The sequence below is a fragment of the Megalops cyprinoides genome, chromosome 10, assembly GCF_013368585.1.
Source record: "Megalops cyprinoides isolate fMegCyp1 chromosome 10, fMegCyp1.pri, whole genome shotgun sequence".
In the NCBI taxonomy this organism is placed as follows: domain Eukaryota; kingdom Metazoa; phylum Chordata; class Actinopteri; order Elopiformes; family Megalopidae; genus Megalops; species Megalops cyprinoides.
Window position 1 is genome coordinate 18,747,100 of NC_050592.1, and position 25,251 is coordinate 18,772,350.

At 41.9% G+C, this 25,251-nt stretch overlaps 1 protein-coding gene across 1 annotated transcript; it reads right to left on the minus strand.

Moving 5' to 3' along the window:
- Positions 1 to 5,924: 5,924 nt before the first annotated feature.
- Positions 5,925 to 24,511, minus strand: LOC118785018 (zinc finger protein 704-like). Its single transcript, XM_036539543.1, has 9 exons — positions 23,930 to 24,511; positions 20,620 to 20,846; positions 10,853 to 10,962; positions 10,023 to 10,264; positions 9,043 to 9,143; positions 7,985 to 8,246; positions 7,382 to 7,489; positions 6,395 to 6,492; positions 5,925 to 6,185 (listed from the first exon to the last, which is right to left on the minus strand). The coding sequence occupies exons 1-9, from the start codon at positions 24,185 to 24,187 to the stop codon at positions 6,074 to 6,076; spliced, it is 1,518 nt and encodes a 505-aa protein (XP_036395436.1). The 5' UTR covers positions 24,188 to 24,511; the 3' UTR covers positions 5,925 to 6,073.
- Positions 24,512 to 25,251: the final 740 nt, after the last annotated feature.

A 25,251-nucleotide genomic window follows, 5' to 3' on the forward strand; every position in this document is an offset into this window, starting at 1 on the left:
TCTTGATAGCCTGGGGAACAACATTCTCTTAAAAAACAAAAAAAAAAACAGACAGGGCAGCCAGCTGTGGCTGCAAAATGGAAACCTCCCTATCACTGATAACTTGGTGGAGCAACTCATTATAAGAATTTCAACTTCCCCTTCCCCTTTTAAAAATACGTTTGTGTGAAGCAAGTATTTTCCAAATATTCAATATCCTCTATAAAGCCATATACCATGTACTACCCTTGACAAGTCATACAACTGGGGTTTCTCAGTCACAGAAAGACCAGATCAAAGGAAGAAAGAAAGGAAAACCAAAGAAATACTGCCTTTGTGGTTTTACAATAACAGTGGGTTGACAATGCAGTGAGACCTCAGGCAACTGCTGCCATACATTATCCACAAGAAAACAAAAGGTTTAGACTTTTACAGAGCTTTGCAATAATAGTGATCATCATTGTCAATAGTGTTGTGGTCATGGCTATTTTGCTGGCCTTTTCTGTTGAAGAGACCTCTTGCTCAGTGGGAGTGAGAAATGGACATTTCTAAGACTGCTTCCTGCAGTCAAACGTTTCACATTTCCTACTTTCACAGTTCACTGGTAGTCTGACCAAATATGGACAGCAAGCCATACTCAGCATATCAGTCTCTGTGCGATTACCATAAAGAGCACTATAGCGATGAAGACTATTTCCTGTTTTGATCATGATGTCGAAGTATCATAAACTGGTAAAACTCAGGTTATGATACTTCATGTCACTTATGACAACTTTCGTCACAGTGTAAGTGAAGACTACAATAGTTCTGGGTGTACTGAGGGGCCTTGGCCAGCTCACCACACACTGACAGCAGAGAGCAGTTCAGGTGAGGTAAGTCACTCAAGGATACAGGCACTGTGCTCCACACTGCCACCCTCTGTCAACAGCTGGCAGAAAAATCCAATCACACATGTCTGTAATTCAGTCATCACAGGCACCGTGGAAACACAGCCACTTGTAATACAACACAAAGGTTTAACTGAATGATCTTCACTGTACACCTATTATATCATTTTAATTTCTTATTTGTCCCCATAAAGAAACTGTACTTGTACTGAAGACAGTAGTTGAGAGCTCTACAGTAGTTATGTGAGTCAATATGTATTTCAGTAAGTTGCTTCCTGATTGCATTTTAATACATTGGATCCAAGTCTTCATCCACTTCAGCTACATAAATCTCCACACAAAACCTCTGAGCCCTCACAGTCAGTATAGCAGTATGACATTCTGGATTCCCACAGTGGATTCAATGCCCCACAGTTTCCCGTGCTCACCTGTTTACACAACTGTTTAGCTGATCCTGCCCAGACTCACCAGTGGTCAAATCATGTGGATGGCTCACCTCATTCACTGTGCTCTCTTTATTAGCTTTCCCTTGTGCCATGAGGTGTCATTCAATTTGCACCTAAGTCCTGCCACTAATAAGGAGCATGTATGCATAGTCATAGGCGAGCCCCCCACTCTTGTCCAGCAGAGGGAGCACTACAGGTTTGCATAGCACTATTAGGATAAAAAAAACTTGCATGGCTTGCATTTTTTGGTAACTTGCATTTTTGTGGTAAGACTTACTTGAGAGAGAAAGCCAAACACCACTGTAACTGCTGACTGTAGTGTCAACACTGCAGAGTATTCTTCATGTGTAATCACTCCATTTTAATGAAATGTGATTTTTTTTCTTGCACCAGTACAACACACCAGGACCAACCAATCAAAAGGCCTATGTCTTGCTTCAGTAGCTTTATGGGCTAGCTGAGAACAAGATCTACTGAGACCACTCCAGTATCATGTTAACAAAAATGCATATGGGAGAAAGCAGCCTAATTTTAAACACAAATGCTGCAAAAGGGTTTAAACGGACTACAGTTGAGTATTACTGAGGAAAAAAAAACATCCATCCTGTAAGCATCTATACTCTACCTTACCAATCAAGAATGTTGGAAAAAAAAATTCTGGAAAACCTTTAAAGATGACTGATTTCTTATTCGATGTCTATAAAAAACTGTAAATACACTGGTGGTGCATTTAAACTGCTGAAACCAAACAGGCTTTTAAATCAAATGAAGAGGTCACGTATTACCATGGATTATATCAATACCTTTAGTGTATATTGCTCTTGTTAAATACATTGTTAACCTGCCAATAAATCACAGTTGGAATCTTGACCACATTTTTATCATAGGGATTGTACATGACAATAAAATGTCTAGGTTAATGCTTCTGTAAGGCTGCAAGTGTGATGCATGTGCTGCATTTTGTAACTGAAGGAAAGCACCAGGAATGTAAGAGTAGGGGTTGGAGAGAAAGATACATTCACCTTGTGTTTGTGGATACTTTTTGTATGGACAAAGCTTATATTTTTATTTTCATGTTCAAACAGTTACAGAATTACACACTAGACACTTCTGCAAAAAGAAAAAATAATAATTTAATAATCCCCAAAATAACACGCATAGCTAAAACACCGAGTAGGCAGCATTCCCCTCAGTGGCAGGGGCACATAGGCATAAAATAAATGGAACCTTCCCCACAGGAATAAGGTATATATTTTGTGTCAAAGTTACAATGTTTCTCACATTGCTGTGCTGACCACAGTACACAGTACATGTAATAGGTAAAGGCTGGGCCTGTTCTGCTGCTCACTGTTGGAGTTCATCTGGAAAACTTGAGAGCTGTGTTAGATAATGAACGCTACTATCATGGTTACTGTGGGGTCTTCCAAATAATGTAATTACTTCCAAGACAAACAAGTAAGATCAGGCACATCATCACAGTATTTTGTCCCCGTTTGCAGTCTATTGCAGCAGCTAGACGGACTGAAGGACTGCAGTAATCCTTGACTAACCCCCTGGGACACTTCAGCCTGCCAAACATATACACACAGCAACCGATCACCCAACCATTTTTGTGACAAAAGACACTCAAACCAAAACTCCCTAAACACCTGACATGACAGAATAGTGAGTGGATCCTGTACAGGTTCCACACCCTCTAAAAACATTTAGAAATCTTAATGCAACATCACACACATGAAACCAACAAATACTCCTTGGAATTTTAATATTGGAAAGGCTAATTTGCCAATTCATAAGTGTATATATAAATACAAATCTATAGAGATACCTTTAAAGTTCAAAGAATACAGAGGTTTTCACAATTTTCACGAGTATATTACGATTAGGGGTGGCTGGCTTTGAGGACTCTACCTTTGACTTAAAATGGTTTACAATGTTATCAAAAAGTTAATTAAACACTGAAGAATATTCTTTAACATTTCCTCCTGAACAACAGCCTAAAGTGTCACTGTGAAAGCAGAAACAGCTTGTTTTTCCACAGAAACTAAACATTTTCAAAACATGTAGTCTACCATTTAATCAAAGATTCACATTTGACTGAAGATTATGTCAATAAAAAACGACGCTGCTTAAAAAATACTGAACACGAACATGGTGAGAAAGCTTGGGCATGGAGTGTCTGATGGAGAGTTTATCATCTGGTGTTGGTCTATTTAAGAACACTTTTTAAACATCTATAATTCCACATAACAATCAAAAGAAATTTGGTACTGGCATGACCATTGGTATGGCCATTTAATAATGACATGGTCTAACAGACTGCCATGGAGCTTAATCATTAACAGGGACACAAATTAGATAACGTGGCTCTTAGCATGTCACACTCTTGGAACCACTGCTGCTACCACTGCACACTTACAAAAGACTTTCAGGTTACTTAACCTGCTTCAGTATATTCCCAGCTGTGTAAAATGGATAATATGCGATGTAAAGTGTACAGCAGGCTACAGTATATAAACTGACCCGGATAATGGCATTGGTCAAGCAAATAAATCAAATGTGACTAAATCAAAATGTTTACATCAAGCAGTAAAGCGAATGAGGAAAGTTTGGAAAACAGGGTGGCTCTTGAGAAGGACAGCTCCAATAACAGTCTCTGTACCGTGCAGGCTAATGCAACATCTGAACAATTTGCACAACTAGGCCCCATTTAGGACACAGTGCAGTGCACACATAAAAGAGTCCAGGTAAACTGTTTCTAAAGCACTTTCTGTGGCTGGGCAGTCTGTATCCCACCACCTCTTAAAATGATCAATACTTTACTCTTCTTCTCCCCAGGAGACCCAAAGATTCATGGCAAACACTCTTCTATGTGCATTTCTACCTATGTAACTTCTGAGATCAAATTTAAACACATGACAGTGGAATGATTTTTGGTAAAAAAAAAAAAAAAAAACTCTTCTTGCAAGCTTTCATAAAGCACAATTCCTTCTCTTTTTTACTATGCTGTACATTTGCTTTGATGTTTAAAACCAAGTCAGTTCAAACATACTCACGCTATAAATGTTAAGGTTCTTTGAATCAGTCCCTGCCTGTTAATCTAGACTAACTGCACATGCACAGTTAAGAGGGCAAACATGTGTAAAACCTGTGACATGTGTCATTTCTTTGCCTTGAGGAATGAAATCTATTGTGTCCTCTCGGTATCTGAGCTTTGACTGCAAGCATTGCCCCCTGCTGTTCCCTCTTCTGCCCTCCAACATCAGTAACCTTCAGAAAAAGGCTTTGGCAACCTCTTCAAAATAACCATTTTCAGGGTACCTGTAATTAATTAAGTGATGAATACTCTGAGGGGATTCTTCCCACTAATTCACATAGTGTCAGGCTGTGATTAACCAAACCAATGCTGTGCATTGATGCAGTGGCAGCCAAACAGAGCCACTAAGCATTTAACACCCATGATAGTTTTCACCATTTTGATTTTTTGTAAAAACCAAATTGAGGAGTAACACTTGTCACAGCAGGAAATCATGGAGCACAAAGAAGAAACTAAGGAAATGTCAAATGTCATTCTGACCTTTTCTTTACATCAATGCATCGTTCCTAATCTTCCACTACATTGTGGGCAAGCTCTAACTGTACCTCTGAAAGTCAAAAGATAAGGGATATTTACACATTCTGCACAAAAAATCAGTTGTATTCCTTTTACACATTTTCATTAAGCAGGTGATATGCAAATAAGCTTTACAGAATATGACACAACCTTGAACATGCAAATCCTGGAAGAGCCTCCTGTCAATTACAAATATGGCCCTTTTTTACTGTCAGCTGCCTGGAAAACTTTTTTTTGCGTTTCTCTTTTCACACACATTCTCATGTGCTTTTAGGCAGTAATATTAATGTCAAGGAAGAAAGAAAGGAAGAAAATTACACTCGAAGAGAACTTTTTGGTTGCAACAAGCAAATATTCACATGACCTGGGGCCCCTGTGAGATCAGATGTGGCTGCTGGTTTTAAATTTCTGTCTGGATCCCTGATAAAAAGTCTTCATTTTTAAACACATACAAAAAGGATGTATAAAAAAACACTTCTTTTCCCTCTACTTTTTGTTACACTTTGCTGTGAAATTGTTTGCTGATCATTTGGCTGAGGGGGGAGATTTCTTGCTAGTTCATCTGTTGTTTGTACTTCCCCCCAATCTTTGAGTGTTTTTTGTGTGTTTTTTTCCCGTCTGGGTCCATGAAGTCAACATTTCCCTCCTTTCCTCTTCAGCTGTGCTGCAACACTGCCACTCCTCCACTGGGGGGCGCCCACTTCATTCCTACCCACTTCAGCATCACATTTTTCTGCCTAGAACATTATCAAGGAGCACAGCCCACCAAAGCAAGCGATTAAATAAAGGTATTATCCAGAGAATTCTTTCTGTATTTTAATATTTTTTTCCCACTAAATGATTCAGAAGGTGTTCTCCTAAAAAATAGTTAAGACTGGTACACATAAAAGAATTCTTCCTTGCTTCCCTTTTTGTATGACAAGAGTTTTTTTGCCACGGCTTGAAAAAAAGAGCCAGAGGTAAACGACTGATTGTAATAATGAGATTAGCTGCTCCAATGTTTAGAGTGGGTAGTATCTTTTTCCATAGGGGTTGCACAGAACGCTCTGCCTCCTGCCTGGGCCAGTGGGGTGAGTAATGGATGGATTCTGTGGCTGAAGGACCACCCTCGCCTCCATGGTGCCAACCCCACCCGCCCACCTTAGTCCTCAGTCCACAAACCTCTGGCAGGCCTTCTTCCAGCGGCAGGCCGTGCACCACATGTCCCGGTTCTCCATGCCGTAGACCTTGCGGCACTTCTTCCCCTCCCCTCGCGACTTCCTGCCACGTGCAGAACAACAGAATCAAGAACGCTGCTTACAGTTAACGCACTACAACATTCTACAGTTTCATGTTTCACAAAAGCAGCCTTGAGGTCATTACTGTGTGCTGTGCTGGCCTGCCCAAACAGCACACTGCCAGCGGATAGCAGTAATTGAACTTCCTGAGACTGAAGGAAATGCAGGGGTCAAAGGTCAAGCAAGTGGTACCTGAGCAAGCCAGTTGCCCGTGGGGGGGACGAGAGCACAGTGCAAGCTGCTGGGCGCTGCTCACTAAAGCTCTGTGTCAGGCTGTGGGTGGGAGAGGCCTACAGGGGATAAAGGAGAACAGGAGTTACACACTAACACATACACACACATACGCACCACATATGGATCACACATGCACACTATCCACACATGCCAAACAGTCACATTACTGTGACATTCACCAGTATAACAAAAGTAGTACACAACACATATCAAGAGCTTAAGAACTAAAGAACCAGAAGTGGTGCTGACGGGGGGTGGGACTGAGTGTGTGAGGCATGTGCATATGCAATGTATGTATATATGTGTGTGTGTGTGTGTACATGCACGCATAGGTGCATGTACTGTACTGTTATGGTTAGGGCCACACCCTCTCCTTCCACACATGCACACATGCTTCATTACATCATTATGAAGCTTGAGGCAGCCTCCTTTTCAGGTACGCATAAAAAGGTGAACTGCTGACCAGAAGAGGAGGGAAGAGAGAAAACCTGGTGGCTAATTTTGAACTGTTCGGAGATGTTGGTGGAGATGCTGGTCATTTGATATGCTGGATGTTTTACTGGGACTCCCAAGACAGCATTTTCAGGGGCACCTATTCGCTGTCAGTTCCATGAAGCCGGTCATTGGACTACTACTGTTGTGCCACTGTTTTTAAATAAAAATAAACTGAACAAACTACCACTGCGGCTCCACTGGCTGTGGAGCCCAGAGGACAGAGCTTGTGGCCTGTGAGGAGATCCCTAGTATCAGAGATCACCTTTTGCTTCCATGGAATGGGAGGGCTGCCTTGTGCCAATTTTTTTAGTTTTTGTTGGTTTGGATTTTGCTATACACTTCACAAAATCAGGTAGTTTACTATACAGCCCAATACACTAGTCATCCCTTTTACAGCCATTTTCATTACTTTATTTCTAACCAGGGAAGGGTAGTTGTAACAGTACTCACAGAGTTTCCAGTGAAGGAGACAGGTGGAGACTGCCAGGAAACACTGACACTGCCACTGTGGTTGGGGGTGAAGCTGGTGGAGCTAGGGATGGTGACAGGGGCAGTGGCCTGTTGGCAGGGAACAAGAGGAAGAGGAGGATAACCCACGCCTCAACAACATTCTCCCACACCCCAAACAGTGGGTAATTAGGGGTCAGCACCCAGCCCCAGTGTTTTATAAATATTACCATTATCCCATAAAGCCTATGTTCTCAATGAGTGAACAGAAAGGTCCCCATTCAGCAAGTCTCGCTGATGAAGAAATGATGGGGCAATTAATCCTTAATCATGAAAATGGGTTCATTCTGCTTCTAGGACATAAAACATATGTTACACAGCCAGAAATTTAGATTCTTAGAAAGGCAAACCAGGTGATCAGCCTAAGGAGAAAATGGAATACCATAATTTAGGCCTGAAAATGTGACCATGTGATGGTGAGATCCACACCCTAACCACCACAAGCATGCTCCATCATAGAGGAGAAAAACGGGTTTCAGCTCTGACACTGAAAAACCTTCGAACTCAAGTCTGAGCCCCCTGCTGACAGACATGACCGGACAGTACCTGGTAGGCGTGGTCAGTGTGGATGAGGTAGAGGGCGCTGGGGGCGGAGCGGCTCAGCGGTGTGGCCAGCTTGCTCTCGCTCTTGGCACTGCTGCCGCCGTTCAAGTGCCCTGCCTCAGAGGCGGGCGGAAGGGTCAGCGCAGGGAGCGGTGCCGAGGGGGCCAGGCTGCTGAGGCCCTCGGCCACAGAGTCGGTGTTGAGCTTTATCTCGGTGTAGTAGAAGTCCTCCTCGCCGTCACTACACTCGGAATCACAGTTACGCCTGGGGAAAGCAGGGAGGGGCGGCGGGGAGGAGGACAGATATTTGTGGGACAAGAGCAGAGGAAGTTGGGGGTATTTTGGGCCCACAATGAGGGGCGATTGAGCGTAGAGACGGAGATGGAAAAAGATAAAAGGTGAGGGTTTGGAGAAAGAGAGAAAAAAAGTTTAAATTCAGAGTGAGTGTCCCCTCTACCATAACTGTGTAGTGTCAAGTCAGGAAAGACATCTCTTAAAATGGATCTGGTACAGTCTGTGGTAAAACAATGTTATCCACTCATATGGATTTACATTGTCTTATGGTACGACTTCTGTGCAAAAACAATAGAGAACAACAAATGATTTATTCTCACACATCTGAGAGTAAGTCTCCTCAGATGACCTAGGTAAGGGAGCAGAATGTAGTCTTATCCGTGTAATCATGCTATGCATTTCTGTATGGCACTCCCTTCCTGCATCCACACTTCCCAGCGCAAACTGGAGGAGAGGTCAGTGGTACACAAACACGACAGATATGAGCCTCATGTTTTGACAAGCCCAGCGAGTGGTGGAAGGCCCGAACTTTTGCAAACGACAGACATCTCCCTCTGTATATTCTCTAGGCTGAGTATTTTCCTGATGCCCAAGCTCAATGCCCGAGATTGTGTGCCTGCATGTGTCTAAACGCACGTGTATATGTATTGTCTGCAAGCGCACATACATGTTTATGTATGTCTGTGCATGTGAATATGCCTGTGTGTGCATGAATGTGCATACATGCATGTAATATGTACGTGTGTAAATGCGCATATGGCTCATACCCCAGGTGTGCAGTGCGAATGTGCTTCTGGATCCCAGCCGATGAGCTCAGAACCTTCCCACAATTCTTCCACAGACACTTGAACATCACCTTCATCGAGTTCTGCCATCAACAGTGAAGGGAAAGACTTTCAGACACAGGTTCTCACAACACCAGTACACATAGTGACAATAGCATTACTGACAAATAATGGACAGAACAGAATACTGACATGTTAATAACAATATGATTTCCCACACAGTGATAGGTGTACACCAATAGAATGGCTCATTCCAAGGCTGTGGCCTTCTTCACTGGGATAAAGGCCTAATGACCAGATATAACACGCTACCCCAGCTGCTCTGACCCCTCTGCCATGGGCCCAAAACCTTGTGCATAATGTAGCTTTCCATTTAGCATTTTCATGTCATGCATGTTCTTAGACCACTTCCCATTACTTCTACACCATCTCAGTTGCCTGTAAGAGTAGTGATGTGATCCCCTTTCCTTCTCTCCTCCCTCCCCTTCTCTTCTCTGTCCCTCCTCAACTTCACTCTCTCTCTTTCCTCCTCCCCCCTCTCTCTTCCTCCCTCTCACTCAATTTCAGATTAAAATGTGTTTTATTGTGAATTGCACAAGGCATCAACTCGTGCTACACCAAAAAGAAATAAGATTTCCTCTTATTTCTAGCAGTTTCTCAGGACCATGACCCCCACTTACAGCATTGCATATTTGGGAAATCCAGAGTACGACAGGGTGTGTGGGAACATGTTGTGCCATAAACATGGGTACAGCCTTTGTGCTGTACTGTTTTCAGATCACTTCAGGTACAAATTCAAGTCTATTAATTCGTCATATCCACAAACCTTTCAATTAAACCTATGAATTTTTATTTCACTCAAGCACTCAACACACTCAAGCGCTCCTCCACCCAAAATGTGTGATTAGAACCCACACATGGTGACACCGGTGGGACTGGAGCTACCGCTTTGCTGGGCTCACCTTGCGCTTGCGGGGGATTGGCTCGTCGAACAGCAGACTGCTCCCGTCCGGCTCGTCGATGAGGTCGTCGGACTGGCCCGGCCCGACGGCTGTGCGGAAGGGCTTGAAGTTGTCGGCGCAGAGTGGGGGGGAGGGCGTGGACGGGTTCGACTGGTCACTGGGGGCACTCCAGCTCCAGTAACCGTTGCTGCCATGGCTAGAGGGGGTGACGCCCCCGTCCTTCCAGGAGCCGTTCAAACCCTCTGCATCCCAGCCCCCCAAAAAAGACACGTACAATTACAATCTGAGGGCTGAGCTGTCTCCACCCTTGCGACACATCTCCACCCTCATAAACTCTGCATCCAATCACAAATTATCCAGTGACAAAAATTTGGCCTCTGTAAAATCTGACAGGTCAACACTGTGTGAAAAACGATACCTTATCATTCAGACATAGTGACAATATTGAATAATGATACTTTGTGAATAATAATACTTCGTTCACACATTAATAATTCCCAATGTAAAATACAGGCTACAAATCTATATGTTGTATATCTGTATATAATGTGTATTCTATATATACCTCCGATTTCAGAGCTATTAACTCCACTCCAGGAAAGTCAAAATGCAGAGCCTTTTCCAGCAATCTTTAAAACACTGACACTCTCAGAACTTCAGACGTAAGAAAATAGTTTGATCAAGACAACGATTAGGTGAATCAAGTAGTTAAAGCGCCAGGCTGGAAAGAAAGCCTGCAGACTCTGGCAGTCCAGGTCCAGGGTGGAGTAGCCCTGTTGAAATGAATGATAAAGAACAACACACAGAGCCGCTAGCTCTCAAGCACTCACCGCAACCCTTTACGGGAGGGCTTCGGACCAGGGGGCTGGTGGACAGGCTGGTCAGCACCATTGCGGCCGTCACCTTGTCCATGTCCACTTCCTCCTCCTCCTCCAACTTCCTGTGACGTCACGATACAGAATGAGCACCTCCAAGATCGTCTAAGGTACAATGTCTTGACTGCATGTTTTGAGGGCATCACAGAATGGTTGTCTTCAGAATTACATAGTTCTACACCATAGTGTGCACAGAGAGTACGGAAATTGATGGCGGCCATTTTAGGTGCTTGCAGCACGTGTTGGTACGCAGCAGCATTTTGCTGCTGAAATGAGCTGCGACAGCACACATCTGGTCTTTGTTCTGGGAGCCCCCCTTTTCTCTTAACCTCCATTTTCCCTGTTGTAGGCCGGTCTGCCGGCCCACTCCCACATGGCTGCGCATGCTGGATGGGGGTTACTGTCGGTCACCAGAGCAGTGGGTGACAGCGGCGTGATCTCAGCGGCTGGCTGGCAGCGTGCCGGCGCAGGCTGGACTTCAGTCTCCCTCTGAAATGAAGACGCGGGGATCTGCAGCGCCGGAGAACGGCCGACGCAGGAGACAATCCCTTCACACGCAAGCTTTCCTACATGCTTTTATTTACTTTCTAATCTGCAGTTAGATGAGACGGCTCCCAGGCCGAGTGTCACGAGATACTCCCCAGAGAGGCGAGAGGGTGAGGCGGTCAGTCAATGAAAGCAGTCAGGGAAGGTTCCAAAAATCACATTGTTTTTATGCTTACTGTACCAGACCCAATTGGCAGCGACTACATGCAAAAATAACTAAAAATATCTAAAAGTAATGGTCAGCTGGTTGGGTCAGACAATAGTTACTTCTTAATCTGATTAAACTATAATATGGCCACATAGTTTAATGTACTGTAACTACTATATGGTACTTCTATACAAATACAGTAAATACTATGCAATTATATACACAGAAATATTCTGTAGGTGTCTGTGTTTGTGTTCACCTGTGTTCATATGTGTTTGTATTTGTGTGTGTGTGTATGTATGACTGTGAAAGAGAGACTTTAAAGAGACAGTACTTAAGTTGCCAGAGATGTATAGGTAAAGAGAAAAGGGACTCTTTAAAAAGCAGGCTACTCCCTTACCCTGTCACAGTAACTGAGCAGGACGGAATTATAGAGATATAAATGAATCATTAAACCTCCTTTATGACACATGAAATGGTGTAGTGGCGGTGTTGGTGGGGCAGGGTTAATGGTTTAGCCAGCACAGGGTAAGTTTTTTTACACAGCCTTTTACACAGCTCCCCTAAGGGGTCCATTAAGAAATACCACTTCCACTGTTTCGGTGTCACACTCTGATTACATACGGGGTGGGAAGCAGACAGAGAGCCAGATTGTTGCCTAGTATTATTTCTTTATTTTTTGTATGTGTGTGTCACTGTATGATTATTGCCCAATTTGTTTATAACTTTCTTGTCTTTCATGTATTTGTCATACCAATAAGCAGATTGGACGTGCACAAAACAAAGAGGAAGAGAAGGAAGCGGCAAGAGTGAGGGAGGGAGAGAAAGCTAGAGGGAAAGAGCTAGACAAAGAGCGAGACGAGAGAGCTGGAGGAGTTTCTCGTTGTTCAGACCTGTGGAGATGCAGCGTTGTGTTTACGGGCATCGTGCCTCAGCGACTCTCCCCCGGGGGAGATGAAATGGGGGACGGGGGATGGGCGAGAGAGAGACATGACAGAGGTGTATGTGAGAGGGAAGCCCTCCCCTCAGAGCTGGTTTTATCAAAACAATTGCTGCTGATTTATCATGTGTGACATCTGCAGCTAGGTTGTGTGTGTGTGTGTGTGTGTGTACATAATTGTGTATGCGTATGTGTGTGCTTTCTGGACGCTGTGCCCTATACACGGATACTTGGCCAGGGGATGCAGGCTGTGCCCTTCGCTGAGGTGACAGTGATGTGTAGTCAGGGAAGGGAGGCGTGTAAGGGCGTGAGGAGGGGAGAGAGTGAACAGGAAGAAGAAAAGGAGGCAGTGTTAGAGTGAGAGAGGGAGAGCAAAATTTAGAAATAAGGGCTGAAGGGGTGGGAGGGAGAGAGAGTGAGAGATAGAGGCTTCCTGGGTGTGGGTGAGGTCATCCTCTTACAAACTGTGCTATGAAAATGCGACTGAGCCGCCTCTCCTCTTCTTTAGTTACATCTTCCCAATCAATACCCACACATTAAATTAAAGACTGCTCTTCACAGGAGTCAGTTATAGACATTTTTCAGGATTGGCAAGTTGTTATATTCCTTACATTCCAATATGAGGGGAAATCAACACAAGATTAAGGAAAGTCATCGTCTGCAGCATGCGAGAGGTGTGGAAAGTGAGAAAAAAGACAAATGCAAATACCAAGCATAGGAACAGGAAGCTGATTGTAACAGAAGCTGAGAGTGTGATGAACAGAATGATGAATAAAACCGCTGATGGCTTCATTTGTTTAGCAACCATTGATCTAGCTCTCGTGCTTTTCTGTCTTCGATCATCTGATTGCTCAAATGAAGCATGAAATAGAACAGTGATACCAGACAGCCTGTGTTCTACGTGATATTCACTTTGCAGTACACATGACCCTTGACCCTTTGAAGAGATTATGAACATTGCGAAAGAGGATGGTTTAGAGTTAATATCGGGTTATTTGAAATACACAGATAAACAATCAGAGTGGGATCCCAGGTAACAAAGCCACCACAATTCAGCTGGACATTGCCAAAACCCGGCCATTACATTTTATTGAAGTCCCTTGAATGGCATATCATTCCAGACTTGCTGTTCATGAAAGCAGCTCATCCACAGTCGCATTACTCAAACCCTCACTCACTTATGGTTCACAGCAAAGGAATGTCCTAAAAGGTTCAGTGCAATTAGAAGCAGATTAAAATTTTAATGACCTGCATTAATGCAACACCTTTCATTCAAGGATTTCAGACTTTCACAGTTAGGGTGTGGGGTCCACATCATTTACAGCCAATGATGAATTATGTATAAGCAGAGAAAGCAGCACCTAACGTGTTTCTTTGAAAAAATAAAACCCAGAGAAAATGTTTGGTGGTGGAAATCAACCTTCCAAGCACCCCAATATTTGCTTGCTAAATCCAACGACACAGTATCCTTGGGATAATCATTTTCAAGTCTCCATCTCCAATCTCCAATCAGAAATATTTCATGTTATATATGATAAAGGAAACCAATTTATGTTTGTAAAGTCACTGTCTTAATCACAAACACACATAACTTTTAGTTAGTGGTACGGGCTAACAAGCTGGCCAGTTTCTATGACTTTATCCTTTTTTACCTTTTTTGACAACTTGGCCAGAGATTACTAATGGGGTTTTAAATGGAAAGAAGCCAGAAGTACATTTAAGAGTAAGCACCAGTCAAAGAAAGAAGAAAAGAGAGCGTAGTGTCTCTCAGTAGTCAGAGTGCAGCTACAGTTGCAGCAGGCTGTGGCTGAGCCAAAAGCAGCACTTGTACCCACTATTTATCCTGTCTATCAAACTGTTAAATGTCGCTAATGTAGCTCACCAATTCAGGTAGAGAATGAACTGCAAGTAACACACATTAATTACATGCGACACTTCAGGAGTCAACTATGGAATAAAATTTAATCAGAAAGTGTATCTGACAGAACTGTAGAGGAAAAACAAATGTATTTGTGATTAATGAGTCTTTTTGAGTTGAGTAAAGAACTTGGGGGGGGGGGGGGTTCATTAGGTGCAACAATATAAAGACTGTGGACTTTTCAGTATATTTTATAACATGATTTACCAATATTCCATGCCTACTTTAGCTAAGAAAACAGGCACAGGGAACATCTAACAAACAGACATACATAAAAACGCAATATAAATCATTTAGATCAGTTACAATAAGGTTCCTGGAATACAAAGTATGGGAACAAAAATGAGTGTTTCTATTCTGAAGGAACAAGTAGGAAAATAATTCTATTTCTTAGCATTTGCTCATCCTTTCTTAAACAAGTTTAATGAGCGCAGTTTATTTCTCAAACAGAAAATGAGAATTTTGTAAATAAAAACGTGATATTAAAACACTACCACCATTTCTACCTCCTGCTGTGTGAGAATTAGATGTATCACACTTAATTTAAGTTTTTCTTCCTCAAGAACTAAACAGGCACTGTTTCTATTGGCTTTGACTACTTTGTTGGCTTTCTTCCTCTCTACTACTAAAACATTGTTACTATGGGAGCCTCACTGTGGGAGCCAGGAAAGTCCATGTTGGAGTAAGGATAATTACCAATTCCAAAAACTGATTAACGAGTTGCAGCAACATTTGAACCCAGAGTGGAACACTGCTATTTTATATATGCCCAGAAATGCTACAATGATACTTAAGATGGGATCCATTTTGATCATTTTGTTGTAATAAACACTACAGTTTGATCCTTTTTCTAACCAGCATCTCCATCTCAAAGAGCAGGTGCCATCCTGATAAATTATTTACAGCAGAAAGATACCTGATTTAAACCATCCAAACAAAAAAAGTATATATTTTGATCCATGAGACTCTGTGGTCATAGGAAGGGAGAAGACATTGGAGCAAAGCCTGAATGTAATGAAACCATCCCCGGGAGGTTAGAAACAGCTATCAAAGCTCCAGCCAGAGAGGGGAAACTCACCAACATCTCAATGAAAACCTGAACAGCTGACTTCATGACACACGCAGTGAGCAGACTTTCAGATTACAGAAACAGTGTAAGACATAATAAATCAATTACACACTAACCACCAGAGCCCCAAAATTGAATATCTTTGCTCAGTCCTTCTCTGAATGTATGCAGAGCAGTAAATTACACTGCTGCAAGCGGCAATTATGTATTGCTTTGTGAAATACATCATTTTTCCCCTCCTTTTGTGTGTAGGAGGATAATAAAAAATCCTTCCCTTCCTTATGAAATATATGCAGGACACAGTATATCTACAACATTGCAGCAGGCCTCCTCAGCAGCCGCTCCGCCCGCTCCGCAATTGAAACCACAACACAAATGTATCTTGAGGCCTGGTGTCCAAAGACATGACTAGAGGCAGGTTGTATAACCAATATCGCTACGATCATAAACAGCTTCATACACTCCCATTCAGGAGTGACTAATAAAGTAAAAGCATAGCTGAGCAGTAGATAGCTGTAACTGACCAGTTCACAGACATGGCTGCAGTGTAATATGGTAGCACTGTATGTAACAATTGTGCTGTTGCAAGTGCAGCTGAACAACTGTTCTGAGGTTCTCAGATGGCAGTCTCACTGATGGCAGCTGCCATTAACAATTCTTTCCTGCCCTTCACAACAAAATATCTCAGAAAGGACAGTAGAAAAGCCTTCAATCTGTCAGGTTTAGAGAAATACACACATACTTAAAGATAGAACCAGATTACATCTCAAAGACCACACAGTCAGGGACAACCAGGGAACTCTGCCAACTAACCAACACACAACACAAGTTTTAACAAAGTCAGTCCATTCATTTTACAATACAACTTGCTATATGCAATGGGCCGCATTTTTCTTATGAACATGCCAGCTATGCAAAAGCATTTCAAAATATTTCAGTCATCATGCAGTTCAAAAACCGATCTGATAACAAGTGGATAACTGAGGCCAAGGAGCTCTAATAAAAGTTACTGTGGGTTAGCTGGAAGACATCCAATGCAGCAGATCTCTACAGACAGGGCCTTTTCAGATGGTAATCACATGGTTTCAAAACCCATGCTGAAGCACTCCCCAGAAAAAAAGGAAAAAATGTGTTTTTAGTGTTTTAGTCTAGTGTTTCTTAGTACTGGCATTGGGACCGCCAACTGCTTGGATTAATTGATTGGATTGGATGAGACTAATAATTTAATGCTGGTCGTTTCAGGACAGTTCATCAACTGTGACATTAAAGTTGTTCAATCACCATATAGACTGCGTGTAATGACATCTCAAAATAGTGAGACGATTATGTGCTTATGCAAAACTCTACTCAGGAATATGACATTTAGCTAAGAATGATGAAACCGATTCTGGCATACTGAACATCCAAAATCTATACATTTAACGTCATGCATGCTTTTGCAGAAACAGATAGGCGAGTTCCTTTCAAGTCTTAAAACATTTTGTTTGCCTGACCTTTGCTTCATTCGTAGGGTGGTATTCTTGTGATCACAAACAGACAGAAGGGCTCAGTTTTCTTTAAAATCTGACCAGGAACTAAACTGGTCCTCTCATCACTTGAGCACACAGCCCTATATAAAGTGAAAATAAAACGTCTTTGTGCTATAAGACCAAAGACTAAAACATTTGTTGGCGATGTCTGACCATGCTGAACAACATCTGTTGTTCCAATATTCTGTCAGAAGCAGAACGCTTTGTTCTTCCCCCCAAAGCACCACTCAACTTCCTCTGCTTGCAATCAGTGACCTGAAGGCCTTATAAGTTTGAGTGCTCAAGAGAAAGTTAGTCTGTTGTGGCCAGCCCTTTTTACAACTAGCCATTTCCTGAATTCAACAAAAAATAACAGCACGGATAAACACCTTTTAAATGGAAAAAGCAAAGTGTCTTTTGATTTTAAGAATCTCAGGAGTACAACATGGGTCTTCTACAGGGACTGTAAAGCACACATACTATGACACCCCAGGGGTATTCAGACATATAGAAAGTGACATTTCTAGAGTCTGGGTACAAAAAATGCTCAGCAAAGCTATTCATTCCAGCTGCGAGAACCAGAGAAGTTGATGTGAGACTGACACAATAAGCACTGCTTATATGGCACATATGCTTGTAAGATTCCTTTTCAGTGGCAATGCAACCAAACTAGTCCATCTAAACTGCTTAGAGAGAGAAACCTTGGGTACTAAATAACAGCAAAATCAAGTGACCAAGGTTTAAAAGCTACAATAACTCAGCACCCTTCATCCACAGCCTGGATATTGCCAAACAAACCAGAAACTTTTGTGAGAAACTGTAGAATGTCAAGTCTTATTAATTCAGGCCCCCATATCCTCTTGTCAGCCCTCTAAAAGTAAAGGAGATGACCATTTGTTTTAGTATTCATAGATTTTTCTCTAAATTGGTAACAGGTGTAGGGCCAAATGTAATGGGGCTCCTTTGCTTGCGATTAGGGTTTAAAAAAATGATGTCGCCCCCAACATGGGACTCATTAGACCTCTGGAAAACCTAACTGAACAGATACAGAGGTGCCCATTCAGTCAAATTGGTTCATACCACATTGTCTGCTGAATATAATATTTTTGATGACACAGTCTTCCCGCCATCCAAGACCTGCATGAGCGGACCTGTCCATATTAATATACTGGCATTTCATTCTGACATTTATCCTCATTGAAACCAAGTGTGTACACTTTCGTTTAGAGGAGTGAAGAGCTATTTACACTATGAAAATTAGAGAGTAGAAGATGATCGAATAAATATTGTACCAGAGAGGAAAAGGGCATGGAACAGTTTCCAGATTGATTTCTGAAAATACTGTGCATAAGTAGTTTTTGTTGAGCAACAAGTTTGCAATTCGCATGACATCATCATGACATCATCTGACAGACTCCATGCAGCAAGATGAATTCCACCAGTCTTCAGTTGGGAATTTTGAGTGAGCTGTACACATTTGTAATCCCCTCTTCCCAGTCTGTGTTGAAAAGTGCTCCCCAGATTCCAGTGCAGAGTAGTGTAAATCACCGGTCTTATCAATATCTTCCCTGAAAACACAAATGCTAGCCAACCCAACACTGTTAAAAACCTTTGAGCAATGCTTCACACTGTCAGATTGTCTGAAAACAATTTAGCGTGAACTGACTGATTCTCAAAGAATCCATCAGTTCCTCATCTCCTGCCTCAGCCAGCTACTTTCCCATTCCCTAACACTCTCTCACTAAGACTGCTTACAACTAAGGGTGCAACGGATCACACAACTCACGGTTCGGATCGTGTCACGGTTTTTGAGTCACACTTGAACATTGGACTTAACTGCCAGCTAGCTAGCTAACGTTAATTTCAACTAATTTGAACAGATGAAGCTGGGTGCTAGTTCTTTCATTAAGTTAACTAGTGATAGCTAGATAGGTAGCGGTATTATCTAGCTAGCAGGTTAATGTCAGTTGCAACTAGCTAGTCACTTCGCTAGCCAGCTGGCACAGTTAGACACAAAGATGTTCATACAAATGTTTGAATAAACTTGAAAAAATAAAACTGTATCCAGAAAATTATTAATTTAGTGAGTGAACGAGTGAGCGATTTCAGACGTAGCCTTCATCTTCACAATGCTTCTGCCAAGTAAGGTTGCTGGTTTTTAAAATGGTGCTTGTATCTTTTCACTGCAACTCTGCATCAAGATTTAGGGAATTATTACTTTAAAAAGTAACAGTGGCAGTAAAACTATTTCTTACTATTACGGTTTAAACTTTGCAATTAATCCGCGGTTCACATGCTTGCCGAACTGTGGGGGAGGGGATCCGTACGGATCACGGATCAACTACGGTCTGTTACACCACTACTTACAACCTTAACAAAAACAAAGGACCAGCTCTGCAAACCAATCATGACTGGGGAGCAGGTCTGGGAGCAAAGATACAATCTAAAGGGGAGAGTCTACAGCCTGTGGTGAATGATGGCCAGCGGCTGCAGAACACATTAGTAACTGTAGATCATAATAGTCACGTCACATTTGCTAAACCCGGATATTTGAGCTAATTAATCGGCTGGATTTGAAAGTCAACAAAGAGCAGCATAGACAAGTGAGATTTTGATGTAAGCTCTCCTGAGCATTCGGACTTTCTAAGAATGCACCTCTGTAATTTTGTACACCACAAACTAGGCCTTGAACTTTAGCACAGTTACGCTGGAAGTAACCTGAGTAAAGCATTCAGTATGGAAGACATCCTGAAACTTTTAACATGGGGCCTCTGAATATCTGAAATCAAAGTATCCCCAGGAACAGTAATCAAGCCATGTTTTATTTCAGCTGTGAATTATGATTACTATGTCAATCTGGGGAAAAAATCATGAGGAAAGTAATATGGATCATGTCTGATAGTGTAAAAATCTGATCAGAGTCAAAAAAAAAGCTGGACGCATTTACAGCTTATGGTTGGCATCTAGCATAGTAAAGACTAAGCCACACAAACAAAATACTGCCAAACCCCAGAACAAACCGAGGCCCTGGCCTCTCTTCAATCTACACAGCAATACACTTTGAACTTAACTGTCAGTAACAAATTAAACTTTTCATTAACATTAGCAACCACTGCACCATATGTAATGTGGAGTAACAAACAAAAGAGTAACACTTGTGCAGATGTTAAGACCGAATGGAGGCCTCTATATTTCAAATGAAAAAACATGGTGCAGTGTTCGTCCTTTCTGTCAGACTATCAGCGTCTACAGCATTGCGAGCACCTTCACTGAGACAGCTGGTTGAAATTCTCATAGTGCAACATCTCCTCTGGTTTGTGCTGTACCTTGCTGCAGTGGTTGAAGATCTGAACTTGTTACCAGCAGGATGTAATTTCAAATGCCTTGTGGGGGCCACTGCTGTTGTACCCTTGATCAATGTAACCCGAGAAGCTTCACTAAATGTACAGCTGCATAAATGAGTGGTGAGTGAAAAAATATAAACCACCTCAGTCACTCTAGCTAAGCAAATAAATATGGTCTGCTTTGCAAATAAATATGAAACAAATGGGGACAAAAAATAGGTGAGATATAGATGTAGAGTTTCCCCTTACCTGGCCTGGGGGACATCGATGCTGGAGGAGACCACTTTGCGTTTCTGTTCCAGGAGGGACGCTGACCGAATGCGATCCTTCTCTGGGTCTAATGCTCGCCCAGTCCGTTTGAAATCACAGCCCCGCAAGTCTTTGGCTGGTTCAGGTGCAAGAGTGTTTTCTTCCACTTTTTGGCTTTCCACTGGCACAGCTGGATCGGGGACATCACGGCCATTGCAGGAACCCTGCTGCAGAGGAACATGGACAAAACATATGTGGTGTGTAAATCTCACTCAAGTGACAGAAACTGGGAAAATAAAAGTCCACACTGCCATAAACAAAAATATGTAAGCTCAATAAGAAAATACCTGCCCACCTCTGCCAAAATCATTATGTATTGTCTTTACCCACAACTGCAACATTTTACAAATGAACTATTTACAAATCTCATGTTTACATGAAATCGGTAAAACAGTAAAAAGAAAAAAGTAAAACAGAATCCCTTGTGCAAGGTACAGAAATAGCTTCAGTAATTATCCATCAGTAAAGAAAAGTATATGTAAGTCACCCTGGATAACTGCAGATGCAATGTAGTCATGGAAATTAGAGTTCTGACATTTGAATTTTGAAAGGATTTAAATGAAAAAGTAAATTATTCCTGGAATATTGCAGATGTACTGATATAGCTCAACAAATCAATGTTTTCCCAAAAAAAAAAAAACACAACAAATTAAGAAAATTACTACATGACAGCCAGTATCCATAGGCAAACAAATGTCCTCCTCACGCCTGTACACAGAAAATGGCTGGCTGCTCCTGTGGATTAACAATAGAAATATGAAGGACCTGAACACTGCAAAACAATGTGTATTTAACTCTGCAAGTTCACATAAGAGGACAGCCAGTTCCAGTGTTGTCAAACAAATGGAAATCCCCCATTTGGGGGGATTACCAGAGAGATGGTTGAGAAAATATAGATACAGGGGATAAACCTAATAAATGGGAGAAACTTAAGTTCTCTTAAAAGTTCTTTATTGTTTGTGATCTGCTGACATTTTCAGATGCTTGCTTTGCTCCTGCAACTTCTGAGGTACTTTTGTACACCTGCTTTATAAGTTGCTCTGCATAACATCATCTGCCAAGTGACGAAATGTAATGCATACATAATACATAAAAGGGAAAAATATAATTTTAAGTAGCTTATGATACATCTTCCTGTCAATGACAACTGGCTGTGTGTGGATGCATTCTGAGAGTTTCAAAAACCCTAAGATGTTAGTTATCATGTGGAAGATTAGATTCATATACAGCAGAGTGACAAATTATACAATAATAGATGTTTATTGGAAGCGAATTAAAATGTATTAACTGACAGACTATAAATACAACTGTGAACTCTGCCTTGAGTCTCCCACTGAAAATAATTGACTTGGTAGCAAGAATTGCACACACAGTGTGGACAGTACATGAGGAAAGAGCTGCATCGTTCATTGCTGCAATGATTTTATTAACTGACTTTCTTTACTTCAATGAAAAATCTACTAAAAGGTTTGACTACTGACTGCCTGCTTGATTGGCATCCTTGTTGTGATTGTAATGATGGAACTGCACTCATTCAAGCCACTGAACAGACATTAAACTATAAAATTATTTCACAAAGGCAGACATCATGTAAAAAGACATCACATCAAGAAAACCGCACTATTTTCTTCATCATCGCCTATGACTTCACACTTACAGACATAAATTGATACTTGCTTGTGCAAAAACATACAGCATGTGAGTGTAGTTGTGTAATTTCCCTCCTTTCGATGTATTACAAAGCTATGAAGCCTGCATCAGACTTACAGCAAACCCTCCATCTCAAACTCATAAAAAATGCACTGTTTTCTACTCAACAATACATTGGGTGGAACCGTCAGTGTGGTCTCTTCTCAAGAGCAGTGGCATAAATGGGGACCATGCAGAAACAGATTATTTTTTAGTTATTTTTAAATAATTTACCGTTTTATTTGTAATAATGTATATGTAAGATACAGTCCACATTTTGTCCCATTAAATATTCTATAGTGAAAATCAAATCATTCATTAATATTTGACGTTTTATTTATTTCTTTATATTTTGTCGAGGACAGACCCATTGTTTTGATTCAATTCCGAAAAAAAATCCCGGCGTGACGTCATCCATCTGCCCTGCAGAGTCGGTGTAAAGTATGACACCTCTGTTTCGTACTCCCCTTCACATGGATTTCTAAGAGCCAGAAATGCTCAGGGAATTCATATGAAACAAGATTACATGAGGACACTCTTCTGGATTTATACAGCATTAAGGAAGTGTTCAAGTTCCAAACAAATATGCATTAAGACCCTATTTTAGTTTATGCAACAGGCCAGTTTTTGGCCTGTGTTCCCAATTCTGAGAACATTCTGAAAATCCTATACAATCATGTGGTCTACTTAATAGATAGTCGTTTCAGATGCCCGCATTCAACGTTCCTTTAACCAGTTGTTTTTATTAGTCAGTGTTCAGCATTTATTATGTGTGCACGCTGTGGACACTCAAAATATTAAAGGTGCGACTCATTTGTTACAACCTGTAGCTACGTATTCAACAATGATTTCCTTGGTAACCGACACAATGTCCATTTTGTGTTGTACCGGCAATGCAATGACATTTACCAAGCAATCGAAGGCAGTTTCCACAACTTTTAGCTAAGCAATTACATCATCACTTTAAGACTTCGACGCGTTTTGCTAAATTATTAGCCCCCGGGAAAACACAAAATCAGCGATGCAACGTCGCATCTCAAATGACTGCATAAAAGCCTGGCACAATTTCCCATTCCTCATCATGTTTTTAGATAAAGGGATATAACAAGAAATAAAAGCACAAGTCCCCCTTCATGGCGCAATTCAATGCATGTGAGAAAAAACGGCCATTTAGTAAGAGAAAATGCGAATGCAACATAACGTCGAATACATAGGCTATGATAACTAAATGCCTTTCGGGTGCGTCAAGACAATGTTCAAATTGATTTGTAATTTATATTACAAAATGCTGCAGCTCATCTCTCGTCTAAACAGGGTGTTATGTGTCCAAGTAAGAGAATTATTCCGTTAAAAATTTATTTTCGCAACTTAAGTAGCCTACCTATAAAAGGTCAGAGATCGACAGCCTGTATCACACACCTTAATAACAACTGCTTCTAACACATTGGGTTAATGGAACATAGCGGCAACATCCGCAAAATATGAAGTCTAGAGTCATGAGTAGGCACAGCTTTCACGCCAGACACCGTGAACACACACACACACAAAGCCGGTTTCACACCTTCAAGCTGGACTTCAGCGGTCCTCTTGCAGCCATCTGAGGTGGACACACGACTATCTCATCCTCTGTATATTCTCTTAAACTACCGTCTTGCATCAGCACGGTGTAAACATTTCGTCGAGGTCCCGTCGAAGCTTCATCGTTTTCCTGTTTGACAGCTTGGACCACCCCTGGGAGAAAAGCTTCTTCCCCCGCAACGCTCGGCGCACAGACGCGACTCCCGAGGACAGAGCGCTTAGCCAAACGCCTAGAATGCATACCGCGTCTTTTAAAGCAACGTGCAGCTTCCTATGAACAACTGGAAACGTCAATGGCTCTGGAAATTACGCAAAAATACATAGCAAATTCAACCGACATACGCCTAACTATCCATACAGCCACTAGCGTTAGATACAAACATTTTTGCTTGCAATCTAGTTTTTTTTCTCCTTTTTGCAACGGTCCACGGTCACGTAAAAGAACTAACAAGCCGGTATATACAAAAGCAAACGTATCGCACATGAAAACGATTCAGCGCCGTTCGCCGAAGCGCACGCGACCCAACTCAGACTGTTTTAATTCATGACTTAGCCCCCTCATCCGACCGGCTATCGATCTTTCTTCATTCGACCTGTTTGTTTTCCTAGACGTTCCCTTAAGCTCACAAGTAGATGAAAACATGACACGGAATATATTTATATCGGATTGTAAAGCCGTTTCGGTACCTATGTTGCGCAGTATTTACTGTGACAACGTTGTCAGAGAGAGCTACAATTGCACGGCGAAACTATGCATCTGCTTTCCAATAAACTGTTGCCTCAGTAAAGTATCGCTGCAAAAACAAAATCACTTTTCTTGGTGACTCCAGATCCCGCTGTTAGCTCCATTCCACGGCAAATCTTTTCCAGTCCGTGCCTCTACCGGCGGAATGCTGCCGTAAACATGTGCAGTCTCACTGAATCTCGGGGCTCCCATTGGATGACAAGTCACACGCCTCCGCTACGTTCCTCTCCCTTACGGACATGACATTTTCCACCTCCGGTGAGCAGTACCTAATAGATGGAAGGTAACGTCAGCTTCATGCAAACAATGGCACGAGAATGAAGAAGGGAGTCGGGATTGAAGAAAGTAGGTGGAGAAAATGGAGCGAAGCGAAAAATATGAAGTCTCCTCCATTTTTCACCCCTGATTCCTACAAAGGCAATCGGGGTTGCGTTTGAATGGAGCTGCTTATAAAACGTGCAGAAGTAAATTATGCATGCACTGTATGGGAAACAAATTATTGAAAGCGTACCATATGTTTACAGTGAAGATAGATTTAGCTGGTTTAGGTGCTTGACCCA